Source organism: Rhea pennata, chromosome 2 (assembly GCF_028389875.1).
Source record: "Rhea pennata isolate bPtePen1 chromosome 2, bPtePen1.pri, whole genome shotgun sequence".
NCBI lineage: Eukaryota > Metazoa > Chordata > Aves > Rheiformes > Rheidae > Rhea > Rhea pennata.
In genome coordinates this window covers 55447690-55471732 of record NC_084664.1, presented here as the reverse complement: position 1 = coordinate 55471732, position 24043 = coordinate 55447690, and the positions used below count along the sequence as shown (strand labels likewise).

The 24043-nt window shown below is 36.9% G+C and overlaps 1 protein-coding gene across 5 annotated transcripts; it reads right to left on the bottom strand.

Moving 5' to 3' along the window:
• On the bottom strand, positions 1-23571 carry STARD3NL (STARD3 N-terminal like). Of its 5 annotated transcripts, none has more exons than XM_062569567.1 (8): positions 23484-23571; positions 13020-13316; positions 9749-9826; positions 7579-7656; positions 5827-5880; positions 5606-5723; positions 3428-3526; positions 1-70 (listed from the first exon to the last, which is right to left on the bottom strand). In XM_062569567.1, the coding sequence occupies exons 2-8, from the start codon at positions 13242-13244 to the stop codon at positions 18-20; spliced, it is 705 nt and encodes a 234-aa protein (XP_062425551.1). In that variant the 5' UTR covers positions 13245-13316; positions 23484-23571; the 3' UTR covers positions 1-17. The 5 variants fall into 5 exon arrangements, with proteins under 5 accessions (XP_062425551.1, XP_062425549.1, XP_062425552.1 ...); XM_062569565.1 differs by lacking the exon at positions 23484-23571 and adding an exon at positions 22880-22975; XM_062569568.1 differs by lacking the exon at positions 23484-23571 and adding an exon at positions 20760-21181.
• Between the last annotated feature and the right edge of the window lie 472 nt (positions 23572-24043).

Genomic DNA, 24043 nt, shown 5'->3' with positions numbered 1-24043 from the left:
CTGCTTTCTCTCATTTGCTATACAACTGGTTTTTCGCTGTCCTGTTTTTCTTCAGATTCTTCATCTGATCCTAAATAGGAAGGAAAGAACATTATTAGCTAGTTTAAAGAAAAAAATTAAAAAGAGCAGCACTAATACTGGTTTAGCAAAGGGGACTTCAAAAAAAGCACTTCCCTTAAAAAGGCTTCCTTCTTCTTTTCAAATACTTATCTGGTTGTCAGACTTGCCACCTTGAAGGCTTGTTACAGTTTTCACTGGTGCTTCAAGCCTTCATTATGACACACATGGGATTAAAAAAAACAAACAAACAAACAAAAAAAAAAACAAAAAAAAACACCACACATTTGTTCACTGGCAAGCAGCAAGCAGGGTTTCTCCCTTGTTCCAGCCCGCACTTTGGAAGACATATGGTGACAACATTCCCAAAGCAGTAAGAAATGCTGCTCTATAAAGTTAACCAGTCCCCTGGCAAGGGGTCTTCTCTAAACCATGCATCTAGCATCTCCCTCTGCCTCTCCACTACCACTTACTGTCTTTTCCTCTTCTTGGCCTCAGTAATTTTTTTTCAGTCAAAGGGCTGCAAGACCCAGAGTAAAAAGTTGAGCTGGTCCCAAGGCTGGCCGCAATTTGATATTAAGCAAGTTCATGTGAACACCACAGACCTGCCCTCCTCGAATCCCACTCCAAGCCACATGTCTCCCTGCCCACATCTGAGGTAGCAGTCAGCACTATCTGGGACTACTGAGAAAATTCCTAGCTCCAGCCCATGTATTTTTATGTACTTGTCTTGGGCAGCTTAAATGGGACTCGCACAGGAAAACAAATAAGAAGTAACAGTCTTTGATAAAATGTCTGGGAAACTTTAGCCTTCTGCCACTAGTTGAAAGCAAAATTATGGTCCCGTATTCCTTCTCACAAAGGAGCACAAAAAGAAAGACAGAAATGCTAAGTTGGTAAAAGGAAAAGCTAAGGCCTTTCATTTTCCTGGAATAGCATAACTGCCTTTCATTTTGAGGTTGAAATTCTTAAGTATCTGTAGAAATTAACTGTATCCAGGCCAATTTTGCACCTCACACTACCACAATGGCTACGCAGCAATCAAGCTTTATATTGAAGATGAAGGTTCAACACATAAACCAGTGGAGCAAAAAAGGTTATGTCCCTCGTGTGTCTTCAAAAGAAACTAAGACATAATCATACTGCAAATTTCAATAGCATGTTTCCAGTGTGACCTCCTGAAAGTTAGTGTTTGTTTTTAGACACATCAGCATGTCAGCAAAGGTATTTATTTAGCCTGCAGACAGAATAGTTTATCTTTAAAAATTTTTCCTACCAATACATCAGGTAAGCTGACTAAAAATTGCTATCTTACAACAATCCATGGTTTTATTTTACCTAAACATGTACAGAATTTAAGTAAATACTTTTAATTGTGAGCTTTTTTATTGTACATCTCTGCCAGTTTTCAGAAGAGTTCAGTGTTTTAATTCAAATATTTGTATTTGACAGTTCTTCACTTCTCATACCCATAAACGGTGCTTAAACCAACATAATTTACTTGGCATTTAAGGCAGATTAACAGAAGACACATGAGCTGTTACTGAGGCGCAAGTGACCACTGACAACTCATTAAAGTCAAAGCAATGGCAGAGTCATATGACTGTAGTCATCACTTGAAATCTGAGGTAGAGTAGCTGACTACACATGCACCATTAAGCCAGCCAAACTGCCAAAAAAAATATGTTAGCTCAACTCATTCTCTCTCACACTATATTTTACTGTCAAAAAAGCCAGGCTGAATCCAGCATAATTCTTTGACAAATATTCCTCAAGATCTGTTGACAGCAAAACAGATCAGTGAGTATATATATTCAGTCTGAATCATTAATTTTTTAAATCTACATTACATCTAGAGATTGTGGCCACTCCGTAAGGTTTTAACAATTTCCAAGTGGAAAAGATGGTAACTTTATCTGGAAGCACAGAAATGTTCCCAGACTTACAATATGCTGGTAGAGCAGAGCAGAGCATTATACCCGAAATTGTCTTAATCCTTTGTCATCCCTAGATGGAGCTGTATGAAAGACAATCAGGAACTATATATAAAGGCAGCCATCAAGTTGTCAAAGGTATCACCAACAATTATATCTTTATAATGTAAGATGGCAAGGATAGCTGTAAGTATTTAGTAGATATGAAGATTCTAATTTTAGTACATGATAAAGCACAACTTTAAAAGAGACTCTTACATTTTAGTATAAAGAGACTGACATGGGATTTTGGAATTCATACTGGGTCCTCAAATAAGTCAAACTCAAATCCACTCAACCCATGAAGAAATTACCTATTTTCTCAAAATACCTACAAACGAGTTCTTAAACCTTGCAGTATTTCCATTTATTTTGGGGCTTATTCACCTCTAACCTCAACTGAAACGAAATGCACTATATACAGAGTTAAGATTTAATTAACACTTGTCCTCAAAAACAGCTTTTTCTTTTTTTAAATAGAGAGAAGGAGGATTTTGTTGTTGTTGTTTTTATGAGAAAGGAAAGAGCCTTTGATTGAAATTTCGTTTTGTTTAAAACCAGTTTTCTTTCAGGTTCACTGACTGACCTACAATATGGCACAGTTCCAAGCTCAGGCTGGAATAAGCAGCAACAGCTCTGCATAAATACAATTGCCAGCAAGATAGAGGGAGAAGAAAAAACAATAACCATCTCTCTCAGTAGCAGTACCAATTTATGTCAGACTACCTGTATCTTATAGCCAGTAGTATACTAACATTTGACAAAACTGTCTTTATCCTCTGAAAACTCTTAATTGCTTCTTAACTAGATGCAATTTGGATATGAAGTCTAGAAGCTTTCCCCTAAAAATGGAAAGGGATTTAGAAATGATTATGTAAAACTGATGCAGTGTATTTAGGTTAGCTTTATGTTAGATTATTTAAAGCAGCGTATAAATTATTTTCAAAGTTCTAAAATGCTGTGTAGATTGCTTTCTGTATTACTCTGAGAGAACTTAGCAGGAAATGGATAAAACAAATCTAAAGCAATCAAGTTCATGCATTTAACAGGTTATTTGCCTATCTCCTGGACTCTGCTAAATGATCAGCTTATCTTGATCTGATTTGGCTGTGAATTAGAGAATCACTCATGATGGTTTAATCCAGCACATTTCATATCACTTCTGGGGCATGTGAGAAGGCCCATGAAGTGTACTGTGATTCAGCTGACAGGTTGTAACTTAACTAAATTTTATAAAAGAATCCCTCATTTTAGGATTGCATGGTACATTTCTCATTTCAAAAGGAAAATACACTTTTTTCCCTTTAAACTCCCCCATTATGCTCTAGAGGTGGAAAAAAATATGTAGAGGTTTAATGCCAACAAGAAAAAAGCGTTCATTATGCAAATATAACTACCTGCTACAGATTCAGGAGGAGAATAGAACTGCCCATCAGAGATGACTCCTGGGTGAAGAAGAGCTGCTCGCTCAGAGGCATCCTGCGCTATCAACAATCCTAAGAGAAAGAAAGAAAGAAAGAGACTATTATCCATAATACTTTAAAGAAAAAAGTCATAGTAAAGATTAATGTATTGTATTAGCATTCCTAACAAGTTACTACTATAAAAATAGCTCAGAAAAAACAAATCATTAATCTAAAGTCTTCCATATAATTTCAAGAAACTAAAAAGAGATACTTCAGCCAAACAGAGGTACCATACACACGAGTGAAAGAATCCTTTCTCCCACTTTATGATGTTGCATAGTTAGGATGAAGCCATATGCAAATTCATTAATACAACCAGAATTCTGAAACATGTTTTAAATGCTAGGTGAGCTGTCACACGTAACCAAGGAAGTGTATTTTCTCACTTCGGCCCCTCATTAGGAGGCAAAGCCAACTCCCCCTTAATAGCTTGCTTTGCTTAATCTCTCTCAACAGGCTCAGTTTCATCTAAAAATCAAGAAAATGTAATGAGTAAAGATGAGTATTCTGATGGGTATAATAGAGGAAAAACAAGTGGGGCTGGGGGAGAAGGGAACTCATCTCACCCTTACTGCCATCAAAAGGTCTCCTAGTAACTAGCAGGGTAAAGATGCATTTTAGGTCAATATAAGACAATCAAACTTCCATTCTTTACACTCTGCCACATGGAAATTGATGACAAAGAAGTCTTGACATTCTACTGAATCAGAAAAGCTACCTGAGGTAGCTAGCAGTTATAAAAACCCAAACTCTTTCCAATTCAAACTATATTTCCACATACTAATTTATCACATTAACCGGTTACGTAAGATAACAGCCAGAAGAAGCCAAATATCAGTGGCAAGAAAGCAAATGGGAACTACTACAGTTAAGTAAAAAATGACGAGGCATGAAAACTGGATGATACAATCAAATGTATAATCCTCAATAATTAAGCAATACTGTAAAAATAAGCACTACTTGTATGAATGTGCTTCTTCTCTGTGACCTACTCAGTGTCTAAAGGATACTGCAGTATGTTACTTATATTTCTACTCCATGCAAAAGAGGAAGATCAGTCTCTAAATGAGTCACAAGATATTAAAAGGCACATACTAGGTCGCAAACATGGAGACATAGAGAAAAAAATAACAAAAAAAGACTTCATCTGCTTCTCAAGAACCAGAATCAACCTGTTCTGTTCAAATGCATCCATATCTTTTTATTCTTTTTATTAAGGCTTTCATTCTTAGTTGAACTGTTCACAGAAGCTCCAAAGGAAGCATTTAGGGCTAGAAAGCTTTCTCATTGGAAAGACAGTTTTGTTTTAATTTTTTAAGAACAAAAATTCTCCAAATTATGAACAGCACTGCATTAGCTAGAAAAGCTAGGAAATTGGTTTTTAACACAATAGTAAGATGGAAAAACAGTCACATTTCTACTCCTACTAAAGAGATGAGAGAAACATACCTGGTCAAAAACAATAAATACTTTGAGCCGTTTTCCCAGTTTGCCTCAAAACTAACTTAAAAGCAAGCAAGGCACCATAGAAGTACCTGTGTATAAGAAGTATCACACAACACAATCCAAACATGCCTATTTTTTGTCTCACTTAATTGCATTCCTAGAGTCAGATGACTTGCTGCCTCATCTTGAAGGAGCTGAGATTCATACCTGCTCTAGTCTCATTCTGTGCATGATGCACACTCTCTAGAATACTTCTTCACATTCCCTTTCTACCTCAAAAGGAGAGTTAGTGACACAGAGTTATGGTGTCTCTTCTTCCTAGAAGAGGAGCCAGTAACAACTTCTGTATATTACCACAAAATTTTACAAGCCTAGATATGTTCAATTTTTGTGCCTTAACCACACAAAATTAGACATGCTCCTGAGTGCTTGACAAATGACTGGTTCTGGCTGTTGTAACTTTTAACTTGGTCTCGTTTAAATTGAAACTCAACTTCTTTGAAAGCATACACATTCCTTTCAAGAAAAAAAAATATATCATATGAATAACTTTTCCACAGTTCTTCAAAGTTCTTGAAAAACTGAAAGAACCATTCTTTTGCCATATAGTATGCAAATGAATGTAGCCAACTGCACTGACTGAGGGGAATAACAAAAGCTTACTGTTTTCTTCTTCTGCTTCTTGTGGTAACACTTTAAAGTCCAAAAACCAGGTTTCAATCCAGGCAAGTATGAAGGATATGATGGGGAGCACATAGCCAAAAGCACCCTGTGAAAATAGCTTGAAGGAAACAAAACCGCACATTGAAGAAATTATCTTCAAGAATCCTGCCTCTTCAAGAAGCGAAAAAATAAACAAACAAACATTTGATTAGAATATGTACCTGTGAAATAATTACTTTTGCTAATAAAAAGGCACTGGTCACTGCCGTTGTAAACTGAAAGAGACAGGGTAAAAACAGTTAAGACTAGTAACTGGATTTACTTTCTTATTTCCGCAATTATGTATCAGCAGCAGCTTTAAAAGCATTTACCAGTAACTACAAGATCACAGATAAACTTAATTATACTTGATAAGTTTTGTCAATTAAATTAATCTCCTGAATATGGAGATCTCCAAATGCTTACTTCCATTCAGCAGACAGGCAGTTTAGATGCTATGCAAATACTGAGTTGTATAAATTGTGGTCTTACTGTATATTGAAGATGGAATATTCTATTCATCAACTCCCCTAAAAAAGATATCTATTTAATAAAAAGCAAATAACTATTATTCCAAATGCTTTTTGATACTACTGATATCAAGGCAATCATTTCAAATAATAAAGCACCTTTGCAGGAGAAAATCTGAATTAACGCTGTAATTCACCCTCTCATATTGTCAACAATACTTAATTTCCGTTGAAGACTTAATATTCCTAATTCCCATTTGAAAAAGGGGAAGTAAGATAAAAACAGACCTTGTGTCTGTAGAAAAAGGCAGTGGACAAGTACAGTGCATTTAAGCAAAGCTTCTAACTACATTAGTGCATTTGGGTCCAGCACTACTTTAATAACAAAACTGAACAAGCTTCTGGTTAGCGCAAATGGGATTTTAAGCTTAGTGGCTTCTGCACAACCTTCATTGAAGCTTTGTATGTCTATTGCTTCCCAGCACAATGGGTCAACCCTCTCCAACTCATGACCAAACTGCATCAAGTTGGAGGATGTCATTGGAAGAAATATTCTAAAGCTACACAAGTAAGGGGTTTTGAGATGCATGCACTTTGAAATAAAAATTCCATCACAATCAGAGCAGCAATTACTATTACATATACACTTGTGTGTCATGCTAATAACTTCAAAAATCATGACAGGCAATCTCAGACTACTAAATAGATTGCATGCTACTCAGCTGAAGAAAGTTATATATGGACATACTCTACATGCATCTATAATAATGTACAGAAAAAAACTAAAGAATTACAATATACTGAGCCAGTAATATGCATTTCATATTACAAGCTGCAGTATTAACTTTTAAGCAAACAAACAGATGGAAGCATGAGTTTGTCATTAAGCAGTTTTGCATTCTTTCTCACAGCACAGCTGTATTAAAAATATTTGTTCCAACTCACTGAAAAAAATATCATTGGCTACAGTTCTCAGGAACTTCCTTTCTAAGGGATGCATAATCTATATTTTGCCGAACAAAAAGCAATATAAGATCAATGGTTGGTATCCAAAACTCGCTAAAAAGCTATGAATTGGGGAGTTAACACAGAAGTGGATATCTGGTACAATAATGACAATTCCTCTTTTTAGATACAGTTCATTTCCACTGCGTGTATATTTCAAACTACAATTAAGAAGTCAAAGGTAACAAGGGGTTAGGCATACACAGTGGATTCAAAATAAACCTTCAACTTGTGTTAACATAATGCTTAGTAAGGATCACACACACTACGCTATTAATTTTTGTCTTTAAGCTAAAAATCTTCCAGAAAAGTTTTCAATCTGTTACTACTTACTGTACAGTGAATTTTTATATACAGCATCAAGATGATTCTTAACATACAAATGTTAAGAGGCATCTAAAATTTGTCTAAGTTTGACCCATTCTAATTAAAACTCCATTAGGCTTGGCTACTACTCACAGCTATTGCCCACCAATGGCGCAGTCTGCACATTGCATATGCAAGTATTAACACCTTAAATCGAAAGACTGCCAGTAGCTATAGAGAAAGGAAAAAAATATTTGTTGGTTAATTCAGAACACAGAAGAACCACAAGATTCTCAGTCAGTTTCTCACTGAAAATACTAACTGCTTACAAAACAACTTAAAACGGGATAAATCAAGTTCTGCTATGAAGAAACAAATTTGAAAGTGGATTTGCTTATTAAGATAGAAAATAATATATCATTTCCCATTTTTAAAACACATGGTTGATGGCATCACTGACATGCTTACATGGCATCGAACAGGCAAGCATGTGCAATTCCACAAACATAAGGTAAGAAAACTTCATAAAGTATGTTTATGATAATTTTATTAACTGGAATCTAAATAGTTCAATCTAGACAGAGTTAATCCAGCAAATACCTTAAGTGTCACTGTACTTCTCACTAATCTTTCTAGTATGCTATTATGCAAGAATACCATTATAAACTGTCAAGACTTCAAAAATGCATCAGAGAACAAAAAAAAAAAAAAAAAAAAAACACTATTCATTAAATTTTTGCTGAAAATCTCAACATTGCAAATACCAATTATTCTTTATAGAGATGCATGCAGTTGTTTCTCTTTCTTACTGCACCCAAAAAAACCCCAGCCCTACTTTTTCAATTAAGCAAGTACTTAAGCATAGCTAAGCAGCAAGCCGTTCCAAACATTAGGCAGTGAAAGGTGAACTACAGGATTTGTTCTAGGCCAAAGAATGAATCAATAGCAACAGCTAGACCGGATTTCTGGATCAAGGACCCTAGCCCTCTGTTTCTCCGTTTATTCCTTGACGTTAGACTGCCTCTAACTTCTTTTAAGAGATATGCTCACAATCTATAAAGCATAAAACAAACACTTGAAACTGAAGAACGCTGTCTTTTGACAGGAGGAGGGGGGGAATAATGAAAGAAATAGCCAGAGGTACAATGAACCCATTTGATATCACACAAATATGTGTGTTGTGGCATCTGTACCAGAAAAAAAGAATTCTGCAAATAATTTGTAAGCTTACATAGGATTTCAATGACCTAGTCCCTTCCTATGGAATAAAGGTGTATTACTTGATACCAGATGTTTTTAACCCTTTGGTTCACCTACAGACAAAATAATTCCCAGTGCATCCAAATTAACAGATAACACTTTTTGCTTCTGCAGTAACACGTATCATGAAGAAACTGCCAGTAAAGTAATGGGAGATAAAGACAGAAGCAGTATATTTTGCTAGCTTTTAAGTCTTTTGTATCCAATGCCTCATTCTATCTGACACAGTAAATGGCCGAACCAGAGGGAAAGACAGATTTTCATACTAGTTTCAAAGAGATATTCTCAGTATAGTCATTAGTATAAAGCGATTTATATCGAAACTACTCATCTCTGCAGGGCAAACAAGACCTAGTAGAATTAATGCTCATGCAAGAAGATGGGTCCCTTTACAAGATTTGCACATAAAGAAACAAGTTTTGCTTGGAGATCAATAACTCAATGGTCCATACAGTGCAAAATGCACTGCAACCACAGAGCTACATCCCAGCTGAAAGAAAAAAGATTCCTAAAGCAGCTATGTCCCTAATGCCCTTGTGCCTAGGAAAGGAAAATCATACTACTTGTTACCCATTTTCTAGTCTTAAAAACTTGTTTCAGTTAAAAAACAGGAATCTGGGGAAAAACAACCTGACTTAGGCAAACCAGGAAAAAAGTCTTTCCTCTTTATGAGGGAATATGTCTGTGGAAGAATGAAAGTGTCAATATAAATACAGTATTTTTACAGCTAGACAACCACTGGTCTTTTCCTCCCCTTAATGAATTTTATCTATGTTAGATCAGTCTTTCGTTCTTGACCGAGTTTTTCATCTTTTTTTCTCCCAAAGTGGAAGATTCAATTTAAGTGTGCCTAAGCTCCTCTATCGACAGGCTTCATGAGCACCTGCAGTTAAAGCAGGGCTGAGCAACCCCAAGACAGGTGAAATTTGGCACAATTCCTCCTGCTTTATCAAGAAAGGACCAACTCTTTCACAGGGTTCAAACTGGGGCACATCTAGGGAAGGAGAAAAATGGGAAGATTGTATTGATTCTTGTCTTTTTTTTTTTTTTTGAGAACACTTACAAATATATCAAAATATGAAGAAGAGTAGTCATATTGCAGGACTTCTTTCTCTAAAGTAGTCTCAATGCCTCCTTTTACCTACAAAGGAACAAAGACACATAACAGCACTAGAACAGAATTATTGAAGGAAAATAGTCTCATATTTGCAAGGTAAATTAATAGCTCCCCATCAATGTACAAAAACCTCATGAAATTAAGTACAGAGGACATATATGCTAAGTATCAAGATCAGAACTGTTACCCTCATTTGTTTTTCACAATTACATACAATTTCAAAGTCAAAATATTTCTTAGGCTAAGAATTCTTAGTGTTAATAGCCTGACCTATTCAAGTTACACTTCAGACTATCCTAAAATAAAAATAAGCGAGTTGTTGATGGAAAAAGAAAGGTTTAAATCTTGGTTCTCCTATATAAATTCAGTAAGATTTTTACATCTCAGAAGGGTCAAAACAGCTAATATGATGAGCAGAAAGCCATGAAAAAGCTAGCTCTAGTTAGTCAAATATTGACAATCAAAATCAGTCAGGTTTCTTCTTTGATGCTTCAGCACTTCAATTCTGTTACTGAATTCATATTTCAGCTTTTTTTCAAAAAAAGCATATACGCTATTGATTCTATAGAACCGAGTAAGAAATACTGTAAAAAACAAAGCAGCAGCTTGCATCATTAGAACATTCTCTCACAGATAACTAACAGGCAAGTTCAGCTCCTTCCTGTGTTTCACAGGCTTTTTTTGATGGAAGTTCTCATCACCTCTCCTGTTCAAGATGTGTCAGTAAGAAAATAATTTAGGATGTACTGGTTCAGAGAAGAGGAATACAGCTTAGCTGGGAGTGAATAACCTTCATGTTCATACCCTATTCCAAAGATCATTTTAACATTAGACAATTGAGATTAGGTTTAGATTAAATACATGAAATAAGAACGTAATGTACTAGAAAATAGTAACAAAAGGCTTTAATACTGTTGAGTACTATAATCCTTCTAAAGAAAGGAGATAACGAGGCATCGCAACAACATACACTCACTATGTCAAAGCAATACAGTGTAGATGCTTCAATACTCTCTCAATTATACTGTTAGTATTTTAGAGGCTTTTGCTGGGACTATTCATCAACCACAGTTGGTGGTAGAATAGAAACCACAGTTCCTTCTGCTTCTTCAACCCTTCATTTCACCTCACCTTTGGCTAGCTGACAAACATATTTCTACATATTGCTTTCTCTTGTTTGCTCTGCCATTATCAGGAATCATCATCTGTTTCCAGTATAAATAAGATATACTGGACAGAATGAAAGATGGAGGAAAATGGTAACTAGATTGCTCACAAGTTTTGGGAAGCATTTATGAAAAAAACAGCAACGCAAAGGACACTGCTCCACGGCACTTTAGGTCAATTTAAACAAGGGTTGCCTGATCCTTTCTTTCTCCCTGATCCCAGACATGTTGTCTCAGCCCTCTCCTAAGGGACAAAACAAAGACAAGACACTAAAGAATAAGAGGATGCAACACATCAGCACCAGCTGATGACTGAGACAGTTCAGGAAATTTTTCAACAGGTAGCTGCATAAGCACCCACGCTAACACAAGAATGAACAAAGAACCATGACAGTCCTCATTTAAGGTTTGTTCAAACTGCCATGGAGATATGCCCTGAAGCATTTAAACAGACAAAAATTATGCTTAAGCACTTCAGATAATGGATGGCCAAAGGAAAGAATATTGTTCATATTTTATAAAACTGATCTTGATTTTCATTTTCCCTACAACATTCTCAAGCTACCCACTCTGACTGTTGCTCCTACTGGAATAGATTTCGGTGATCGTTCATTCTGTAACTAGTAATAAATAAACAATAAACAAACAATAAAGATCTTGACCCGGTTTATTCGAACAGTATTTAGAGAAATTCTGGTGGCAGTTCTGAAGGCCCATTAGGTATTTATCAGGGAAGGACAGGCATAACAGTACTATTTAGCTTCCCTATGAAGAAAATATAGCTAAACAAAAACCAAAACCAACAACCAAAAAAACTGAGCTACGTGTCACTCTAATAACTATCATATGATATGGTAGTTATGATACTATGAATTACTAAGACAAAAACTGTTTTTTCATTCTTGCTGACTTCTGACACTATAAGACTTAAGAGTTCATAATAATTTTTCTTTAAAATAAAGTTTTTCCACAAAAAGAAAACTGCTAACTCTTGGCATCTTAAGGGTCCTTAATTCTACACTATTCAAAATAAAGCTTCAGGAGCTGGTAACATTTCCTATATAGTCTTAATTAAAGATACCAAAAGAACTAACGTGAAAGTCTGTTCTGAATCCCGGACAAGAAATATACAACCAGATTCTGTTCCTCTTAGTTGACTAAACTGTTGAGAAACTGGCCTAAAAATACATGAGAATCCTAAACTTCGTAAGGTCAGATCAATAGCCACAAGCTGGTTATCTTGTAAACGAATGCTGACAAAAAAAAGAAAAAAAAAAAGGATATTTACTCAAGATCTTTACTATCCAAGAAATGGATTCCTCCTATTTTTTTTTTTTTTTTTTTTTGTGTGTGCTTTCTTAAACAAATACTTCAGGCTATAGTTTAAAACCTAGCTCAAAAACTAGGATGTTACTGGTCAACTAATAACAAATAAACCATCCTACTGTTTTCTGAAAATTTCATGAGAATAAAAACATTCATGTTACAAATGCTAGATTTAAAAGAACAGCAGTAATTGTGAGAGTTTATGTTGTTCAAATGCATCCTGCCATAAGCACTGTATATATACTAAGTTCGGCTTAAAGAAAACACCACTGCAACAGCAGTAAGTTGCTAGTAAGTTTTTCCAAGGACTAACACTTCAACAAATATCAAAAGCTTTTTGAGTTACTGAGAAGGCAGCAAAGTTTTGAATATTGTTAAAATTCACACTTGTTACAAATTGAAAGAAGTTTAATAATGTTTTTGTTTACTTGCTGCCTGAAAAGGTCACTGAATTTCTAATGGCTTCTTCACTTTGTTAACAGACTGAGTTAGTAGATTACAGGAATGTCAAAGGATGTAATGATATGAACAAAATAAGGCACATATCCAGTGACTAAATATAGGTTCAGGTAAACAGATATGTTCATGAAAACTAAAGCAGCTACTTTAGTTTAAATAATGATACAAAGAGCATACATTTTGCATAGAAAAGAATATTTCACTAACCATTTCAGAAATGAATTATCCAATAAATAAAGTCTAACAATACTGAAAAGAGAACTCACATTTAACTCTATTATCCACAGCAAGGTTATGAATAAGAGATCAAATGTAACAAACAAACAGAAAGTCCTTCTGACATCTGAAATGCCTTTCTTCTCTCTTCCTTCATACGACTCAATTCTTGCCATCAGCTGTGCTGGGTTGATGGAATGGATGTCCCGCAAGGAAGGACAGGATTCCACACTGCTGCTGTGAGCATTTTCTGCATCATTTGGCACCCGATTCATCCTGGGTTTGCTTAGAGTAGTCTTCTTCCTGTTTCACCATCACTAGAAGGCTGATCCATATGGGGAGAATTTCTTTAAAATAAAAAACCCAAGACATTAGTCACCAAAACCTCCAAGGTACTTCATCTTATCATGTCTTTTTTTTTTTTTTTTTTTTTTTTTTTTTGGGGGGGGGGGGTTATTCTGACAAACTAAGAACAGTTGGCAAGGAGATTCTGAAAAAAAATGTTTCTAAAATAAGACATTTCTACAGTCTCTTCATCTCTCAGAAGATTTGTGAAACAGAGAAAACTGTTCAATTAGACAGCTTGGAATGACGGTGCACTGTCTAGATTTAGAAGGCTGCAATTTCCCTTTAGTTAGAATGAGCACTAAACAGGCACAAATAAAAGGCATAATGTTGTGCAACAAGTTACCTACCCTGATTTATATGCTATTGATAGTAAGCTAATTTAGAAGAGGTCTTCCACATAAAGTTGCTGAAAAATGGCAGTGTCAGGTTTCAGCACATTCTGCATTGTCACCAGTGAAGTAACTAGAAGTCCATTAAAATAACTGAATGCTGTAGCAATCATTCTTTTGGGTAAATACATTAACATTCGATCTGCAGATAACTACAGCTGCTATGACAGCTTACATTGCCTGACTGGTGTCTATGCAAGTCAGCAGTAAAAGGCAAAGGCAATTGCATTAAGTCTCTATTGACTAAAGGGCTTTTAAAAAATATTCTCAGGCTAAATTTCTTATAAAACTTGGACAGTTTGGTATATGATTTCCTGTATTAGTCCATGAAAACTTTTTCTAATTAAAGCTTCTAGGAAGTGTTAACAAAGGAAATCACAAAGGTTTCAAGAAAACAGACAAAATTTAATTTTATGCAAGTATTCAGAATATAAAGCTATATTTCTTGCAATATAAATCACATCAGACAAGCTTCTGTAATACTTGGAGCATAATTTTCTGCAAGTCAAGAACCAAAACTTTATCTCTTCCTGCGTGGACTGTCCTTCAGATATGGTAAAAGCCTTTCTGGTTCTTTGATTCCAAGTAGTACAGTGTTTCAAACCCAATTTGTCCAAAGATACAGAAAGTCAAAGCACAAGGGGAAAACAGATGGGGATCTGTAATGCAACACCAGGCAAATGTGAGGATACAGGAACACAAAGAAAAAGTGGGGTAGGGAGTTGCCAGAGCACACAAATCACTGCTCAGGAAAAGGCAGACAAGCCAGGGATGATCAATATTTAGTTCAGGTCACATGCAACTTTCATGTAGTTCAAATCAGCTCTTTCCTATTTCTCTTTCCTATCATTATGCTATCCCTGTTCTTTCATTTTATCTTCTTTGTATTAGTTTACTTTTGTTATTATGCATGAGCATCAACATAGCTTATGACTTTTCTTTCAAAGTAAAAAACACAATTTAACTGATACCAGATGTGATTAGCAGTGAAAAAAAAATAAATAAAGGGTTATCAACAGGTCTGCAAAACCGAAAGTAGCATATGGAGATTATATTAGAAAAACAAACACTATCTTATGTTAAAATATCAGAGAAATCATACTTGCATAAAGTAGTTATGTGAGCAAAGTAATGCTGTGTCATGATTTCTGCTAAAACCCATTGAAAAACTACACTATTTTGCAGTAGTGTAATGCTACAGGGTTTTCTATGTATGTTATGATAAAAAGACTTGTATTACTGCATACATTCCCTATTAGTCTCTGGAAACACAATATGTGGCATAGTATTTAAACTTCATTGAAAGACAGTTTCAGGTAATTTTAGCATACATTTGTGTAACATAAAGCAACAACTATATGTAAGCGTAACAAGCAGCATCATACCTACAACTAAATGATCTTAAAGTTACCAAATTCTGAGTTAGCAGCTTTTTGAAGGAGTAAGACCCTAGAGACCATCCAATTCAAGATCTAATGTAAGCAGTACCTGTCACAGGTGATGAATGGCCTGCCACGGATACTCCAAGATTTACTGATTCAGCACAGAAGACCACATCAGGCTCAAGTCCACTAACTGTGCTCCAGAATCAACACAAAACCCTGAGGCATGAGAACTGACATCTCAACCCATTTGATCTATCACCATTATGAATCCCAACATTACTCTTTATATAGGCATTGTACCAAGTTGCTTCAGCCACCAATTCAGACAGGATATAACTGTAAAAACTGCTCGGGTGCACTGTATATACAGAATCTATTAAGTCAAGTGTATTTGGCAAAAAACTGTATTCTCCTCCAGGAGCATCATCTTAATTCTCTCAACCTATCTTTTGACAATTCCACCATAAATCCAGATTAAGAGTCAAAAGAGGTGAACCCAACTCCTCTGAAGATGATATAATGTAAGACAGAGAGACCGACCCTGAGACTGCCTCCAAAGCTTACCCAGACACATTCTGATACCACTCACTACTATAAACAAACCAGGGAGGTTCTGCTGAAGTCTCTCTTTTTATACAAGTCAAAGAACTCATTTTCATGAAATCAGCTTGTCATGATCATGTTACTAGTGACCTTCTGAAAACCATTCCATTTCTCCCTTTTCTGAACAGTGTTTATGCCATCTTCAAGCAGCATTCTATCTTTAAACATGATATATCAGTGCCCAAGAAGCATTTAAAGGTTTCAGTACCTTTTAAAAATTGCTTTAGACTAGTGAAAAAGTATCTGCTCTTCCTAACAAGTATTCCTTAGCAAACACAAGGGAATATTTAAAAGAAAAAAATAAAAGAAAAAAAAAAGAAAAAAAGAAAAGTAGTACACACTTGGGGAAATGTACCACTATAATTTTAAAGTTGATTCAGTTACTTGATAGTTTGATCTGTAGAGAATTTAGAAGATGGAAGCATCTCCAGATGCAGTCCCATCTTGCAAATCTAGGTACTAGCTAAGCAAGGACGTGCATTACAAAGTCCTTGAATTTTAATACCACTTTTCTGGAGACTCATCAACACCTCCTGCTCATTCACCTAGTTGGCATAAGCAGAGTAGAAAGATGAATTCATAGAAAATCTCACTGATGTGAAGTAGGCACATAATTGCAGAAAACTGAGACTAAAACTCGATGTTTTGTGTAATCTTAGAATCACAGAACTGTTGATTGGAACAGGTCTTTGGAGATCACCTAGTCCAACCTCAAAGCAGGACTAGCACAGGACTAGGATTAACGCTAGATCAACTGAGGCTGTGTTAACCTGAGATTTGAAAACATCTGACAGTTTCTCCAGGTAACCTATGCAGTACTGCACTAACCTCCTATAAGAGATGGTTTTCCTGCAGTTCAACCAAAGCCTCCCAAACTGAAATTTGCAGGCTGTCCCTTGTTATGCCACCTGTCACTACAGAAGACTCTCTGGCTTCATCAGTCCCTGCTTCAAGACTAAAGTTCAGCCACATGTCTCAGTTTTCCAGAATCCAGGCATAAAGGAAGCCATAAAAACAGCAAAAATTTTTGGTATAGCAAATACAGAAGCCTTAAAATAACTTTAGATAAAATATTTCAGCCTTCCCTGGATTTCCAGTGTCAGAAAACTAGCTAACACCTCTTGGGAGATCTTACTGACATAATTCTGATACCTAATGATGCTCAAAGGCTTAAAGGATAACTTAAAGACATCTGCTCTTCACATATATAGTAGCAGCCTTTATGGTCATGAGTTGTTGTTTAATGAGTGAAGTAGCATGGAGTTTGTAATACCACTTACTCCTCAACAAGTTAAATCAGAGACATAGCATCTGAATCCTCAGACAGATGAAACATGACAAATATTTGATGCTGTAATTTTTCAAATTGAGCTAGCTTATTTGCTTTCCTATGAACTAATTCACAGCATATTTCAGAATTTTAAGACTACTCTGCTTCCTTCCTCCACAGACTTTTTTTTTTAATCCCAGTTTAAGTATGTAAAGTCCATACAAATATTTTGGTTTTAGTTTTAAAATAGGAAGGTATAAATGGTTAAACCATATCAATAGGCACACCACAGTACTGGAGTTGTTTATTCAAAACTAAAATCCACTCAGTGACAGAGAACTACAAAATACCCAAATGCAAGCCAAAAGAACAGTAGTGAACCTTTGGAAAGGAGAATAAAATAGGAAAGTTATGTCATTTCAATTGACATGTGACATTCTATCTGCTCTAGGAGAAACGGCTGCGAGAGCTGGGCCTCTTCAGCCTGGGGAAGAGAAGCCTGTGGGGGGATCTTATCAAAGTGTTTAAGTACCTGAAGGGAGGGTGTCAAGGGGATGGGGACAAACTCTTTTCAGTTGTCCATTGTGAAAGGACAAGAGGCAACGGGCAGAAACTGAAGCACAGGAAGTTCCACCTGAACGTGAGGGGGAATTTCCTCATTGTGCGAGTGACGGAGCACTGGACCAGGTTGCCCAGAGAGGTTGCGGAGTCTCCTTCTCTGGAGATCTTCAAGGCCCACCTGGATGCAATCCTGTCTAACATGCTCTAGGTGCCCCTGCTTGAGCAGGGAGGTTGGACTAGATGATCTCTGGAGGTCCATTCCAACCTTACCGAGTCTATGATTCAGGTCACATAATATCACCAAAAGCCACAAACAGAGAAACAAATCATTTACAGAGTTAAAATACATTGCTTTGAATTAAAATCCAGTGGGTTGGTCTAGAGAGAGGGTAAGACTTAAAACTCATGTCTACATAGTGCATCAACAGGCTGAGGTTCTGAATAGTGAGACTGAATGGTACAAACCAACATGAAGGTACTGACGACTATGTGATGAACTCTTAATACGAAAAATAGTACCAATTCTGGTAACTGTTTGGTACAGAGAAAGCCTTCCTCAAACAAGAAGTTTGCCTTTTGTTGTCCCTGACTGGCACAGAACTGCATTTTCTTTACATTTCACTTGTATTTTGTGCTCCCTTCCAGCTCTGTTCTCACGAAATTCCTGCAAACTATGAAGCACGTCTTCCTACTTAGGGTAAGTCAGCTCCACTATGATCACTTGCATGTTCTCTTACTCCAATAGAGATTTCATCTGCTTATTCAATTATTATATGGTTAGAGATACACCTTAACTTATAGTCTATCTTCTATACACTGAGTTCCTACTATCTATTAATTAAAAAAGTGTTCCAGATAGTGCTGCATTCTGCAAGTGTTAGACACTAACAAAAATTAAGATCAAAAAATTGAAACTGATGCATGCCCACAAAAATCAAGAATAGAAGCACAAAATAGAGTGTATAACTGTTGAAATTCCCTGGATTTTCAATTAAGTAACACAGCAGTAATTACAAGTTACAAATATGCAATCCATTTAAAGACTGGGAAGCCTTCCAGTTAGAAGGGCATACATAAGAGTTTGGATTCTTCTGAAAGTTCAGAACTAGAGTAGTTCTGCTTGACTTTGAAGTAGAAATTCTTACCTATCCTTAATTCAAAAGAATTTCTCATCCAACATGCAAGATGAATACACAAATTCCAGTTATTCCTACATTTACATTGCACATGTGGTTTATCTCAATGAACCTTGAAGTAACTTATCGGCAAAATTTTGAAAGATATGCTACCAAGATGGCTAGATATCAAACAAAAAATAAAGCAAGACGACCTATTAAAATTGCCTTGCATAGAAAGTGAGTGGAAACACTTTTCTATACTTGTGTTAGCAGAGAGGAAACTAAGACGAAGTCAAATATTTGCTTCTGCTTAATGATTAAATACTAAGTTATTTTGTTTTGCCTTATTATTTCTTTCCTACTATTTCTTTCAGGTGGGACTTAAATTTTATTTGCTATGAAAAGATTATACAACTTAAAGTCATGTCATTTCTTTGATCAAAAACAGTACTTGAAAAATGCGTAGAAAACTTAGCTAGTTAAAAAAAGTGTTTTCTAATTTCCTCGAGCAAGACTATTCCTCAAATTAATACGCTCTTGTGGCAACCTAAAAAAAGTAACTACAATTACACATCTCTCACATACATGCTACACAGCATTTTTCCAAAAATACTGGAAGAAGGTGCAGAAGAGTGCAGGGGATAGTTCACATGCTAAAAGAAGGGAAAGGGGGAGGTGGAAAAAAGTCAAACTTTTGGGTCAGTGGGACACCTGACGGAACTGCAATGTCATCCTTCCCCACCCCTGAAGAATCAGTCTTAAAGATTCTGAAAGTCAAATCAAATTGCTCCAACCTTGGACTAATTTTTTTCCCTGCAGCTGAAGGGAGCCTGCTTATAAACATTATGCTGCAGAACACCACTGTTTTTCACTATCATTAATTCTTACTCTATAAGAGCTGAAAAGACAGCAGAGCAAACAGCTTATAAACTTGGTATCTTCAGTGTCTTATTTTTATCTCCATTAGCATTTTTACCTCTGGGTTGTTTTAACAGCATGTCCCAACATTTTTACTCTTAAAATGAGCAAGCATAGTTTTGTGCCTGCATACGAACATGCTCAAATGAGACATGTGAAATGCGACATGATATACCAGTTCTTCAAACCTAAACAGAAAAGACTTTGAAAATACACTCCATGCTTGAATTCATGAGAGCCTTCAAAACATGTTTGCCAGAAATCACAAAATGGCTCAAATAGAGCTTTTGTTTAATCAACAGTGTGATTTTAAATATGCAATTATAACCTATTTTAAGAAAAATACTAAAAGCTGACATATGAAAAGGATGCATCATAATACATTCTGAAGCTTATCTTACATAATGTCTTCCTCAAGGCATTTAACCACTCCAAACTACAAAACTGAAATGCATGCATTTTACCAATGTTACTGTTAAGCCCATGGAACACAAAAAATGAGAATTTCAGTTACTGAATTGATAATATATATTACATTTGAGACCAATAAACTCCACTTGATAGTATTCAATTATTCAACTAAATACTAGGTCATTAATATTTTTGAGTCTTGTCAAAGACCTGAAACTGTGTCAGAATTTTAAGCTAAACATGATCAGCTCCTCACAGATGTACAAGCATAATGTATAGTATTTATATTTTATAAATACACACATACACCAGTAACATGTAGCAAATGCATGTAATTTAAATGAAATTAAGAAAACGCCACTGATTTGGGGCAGAACAGTGAGTGGGCATAAAGGGGAACTGGCACGATGACAGAGAAAAGATAATTAGAAAAACCTCTGCCAAATCTTGTCTGAGCTCATTTTCTTCACAGCTATTTCCTGCTTTTCTGCAGTGGACTTTGTGGCCAACCCAACTTCAGCTCAGAGAAATAAAGATCCCATTACAAAATTTACAATTTAAGCACTAAACACTAAGCAAAAAGAGCTTATAACTCTGACAAACTGAATATATTATAACAACTGTAGGCCAAATAAATTGACTTTCAACTATCAATAACAATTATGTTTTATCACATCAGTATTCCTTTGGATATCAAATAAAACTCTTGAACTCTAAAGAGACCAAACAACTTACAGACTGTTTGAAATACCAAGCACAATATTGGTTTATTACATAGGACACTCACGGATTTTTTTTTTCCGTTTGTCTGTCTTCTCTAGTTCATCAACATATGCACAGGGCTGCTAGCCTGAAATTACTTGGACAAGAAAAGCTCTTATTTTGTTAGCACTGAAATTTGGGACTCTTCATTACATACTTCAGTCATTTTATTCTTAAGTATTTCTTAATAAGAAACTCAGGACTCCACCACTTACACAGTTATTCCACAAAATGGTGGAGAAGCTTTCTCCAGGCAAGCTTGGTCCCCACAAGTTCTGTAGAGCTCTTAAGAAATACTTTATTTTAGAACCTGAAGCCCATTTAAAAAACACAAACTTTTGAAAGCTTCTTCACTCTAATTTCTATTTATAGCTCCTTAAGAGTCTTCCAGACAAAAGGAAAACATCAAGTTTTACAAGTTACCCCTATTTTTCTCCTTATAAGGCTTAAATGACATTATAAGGAAATGATTACCCAGTTCAAGAAACAGCAAATTTTAGTAAAGACCTTATGTGAACCTTCAGCATAAAATACTTCTTCTACCACACTTCCTAGTGTGTAACTAGCCTAGTTCTTCTGTCAGTGTAGTCTAGTTCTTCTGTCAGTGCCAGACAATTAAATTCTGATGTCCAAAGTGATAACATTTCAGAGCTTCAATTGATGTCTAGCTGATATTAGCATGAAAGTCTAAAGCCATTAGGAAATACTTATTTAGTATATTTGCTGAGATTTCTCTTCCCCCTTGCCTCCACTCATTTTGAATCTTATTCATAATTGAATGTAACACAGTGAGGTAGACAGGTCACACACAAAAGTTCTCATTTTACATGATTTTTAAGTAGACACACTTAGAGAATAGTCAAAAAAAACCCACATCTGCAATACTTTATACTGTCTCAGCTAAGTTGGTAGAAACTATTAGACTATTAGCTAACCATGTGAAAGCACAGTTTGCTATTGTCACAATTAAGATTTCCATCACCACTTCACCAATATCTTCTGCAAAGGCTCTGATAATATCACACTTGCTGACTTAAGTCACTGAATAAAACTCATTAATTCTGCTTACTAGAAATTAGCCCTGTAAAACATTTTAATAAATAGTTATTGAGACCCATATTAAATATGATGGTCTGATGAAGTTTAAAATGGTAAAAATATAAATACATTCCCTCAAGTGAATGAAGGTATAAAGTAATAGTGCAGAATGCATTTCAAAAAAAAAAACAAACCTCATGGATAAATAGGGTTTTTTTTGAGAATTTAAGAAAATTATAATGCCTCAAGTCAAGGAAACAGCATTCTACTCCAAATGCATGAAGAACACCTAATCCAGCTTAACTAAGAGTTAATAATTCACAACTTTCAGTATTATTAAGAAGGTCAAATATTTCTTTCTCCAAATACCAATTTTATAAAGAGAAACATTCATCCCGAAAAGTCTAACATGCAAATAACAGACAAATACTTCAAGTTAAGGATCATTTCATAAAACATACCATTGGTCCATTTTACCCTTAACACTGCCAAAGCACCCTGTACCTACCCTAACTACAAAAAAGTTAGTGAACAATATTTACTGAAAATAATTATATCTAGAAGCTTGTAAACAGAAATTAAAGTGAAAGTCTTCTCGCAATGCTGAATTGAGCAACAATCCTCCAAAACACTGGTATTTTCAAAACAAAATGAGAGTTAATGCTCAACACAATCCCACATCACATAGTAAAAGCCAGGATGACAAACACACACTAAAAAAGTATCCTGTTAACATTGTGCAGAAATACTGCAATGATCTTAATGGTCAAAGCACACTAATAGGATTTTTTTTGAATTTTTCCTCAAACTTACTATTAATTATGTATCTGCTTATGGCTAACTCTCATGAAATTGAGCATTGACTCAAAGTTACCATTACGAAAACAGTATTACTGGATTAACATCATTTCTTTACAGAGAGCTTTTTCATCAATAAGTAACTTCAACTGCCAGTAAGATCAAACTACTATAAGGCTAATCAGTCAGATCACCAGAATCACTAGTCTAGCCCTTAAAAACCATGCAAAGCATTACTTTTCAATAATTAAAAATGCCTTTGTAATCCAGATCAGATCTTGAACTCAGGAAGTCTCTCTCCACAGTTACCTGAATTCAGCCCGACATGGAAACTAAACCTTAACATAACATCTCTCCGGGACAGAAACTAGAGATTTGCACGCCCTAATTTGCTGGCAGGGTTATCAGCAAGACAAGTAAGACACTGTGCTTCCATGAGAAGATGCACTTGCTGAAGCTGCACCTCAGAAAGGAAAATGAAAATAAGAAGTAAATAAATAGATAGATAAATAGAAAGACCCCCTCGGCTTTTGAAGCCCACAACCAAAACCGCGTGACGTGACCTGCTCCCTCCCAGCCCCGCACACGCCGGGGCGGCGCAGGCCCCCTCCTCCCCGGGAAGAGGGCACCACGATGCCGGGGGGAAGGACACGGACACCCGCCAGCGCGAAGCTGCCGCCCTCGAGGCCTTCCCGCCGCCACGGGGGGGGGGGGGGGGGGGACGGGGGGGGGACGGAAAGGCCGCAAGGGCCGCGGCGGGCGGGCGCTCGCCGCTCGTAGGCGCGGCCGCGGGAACCGGGCCCCTCCGCCAAGAAACCTCCTCCCGCCCCTCGGATTTATTTCCCCACCCCGCCCCATCCCCATCTCTTCGCTGCCAAGCGACGGGGAGGCGGCGGCGGCGACGCCCCCTTACCCGGGCCGCGCCGCTCCCGCCCGAGGCAGAGGGCCCCGACCGCGGCGAGCCACCGCCGCAGGCCCCGGGGGCTGCCGGGGAGGGGGCGGGGCCGGCGTGCGGCAGGGGGCGGGGCCACGGTGCGCGGCGGGGGCGGGGCGCAGAGCCTCGCCCCGCCCCCCTCGCCATGGCGGCTGGGGCCTGAGGCGAGGCGGGCGGCGGCATGGGGGGGGGGGAGGGGGAGGTGGCGGTTGCGGCAGGGGGAGGGTCCGCGTAGACGTGTTTATGTTAGGCTGGTCGCGTTTTCTGCTGTCCCTCTGCAAAGGTGGCCGAAGGCTCGTTTTAAAGCCAGTCGCTAAATAATTTCTGCTCTTGCTACTGCTACGGGAAAGATGAATCGTTCCTTGGGAACGAGAGCTTGATCTCCACATTCGGTGATGTGTGTGGGAGTCAAAAATTGCATTGCAAAGCTAGTCTACTTGCATCTTTATTAGAAGAGGCAATACATTTCAAGGAAAAAAGAAACTCTCTGGCTTTGGCTTGTGGGTTTCAGTAGTAGCTTTATTTAAATGTGAAGACCT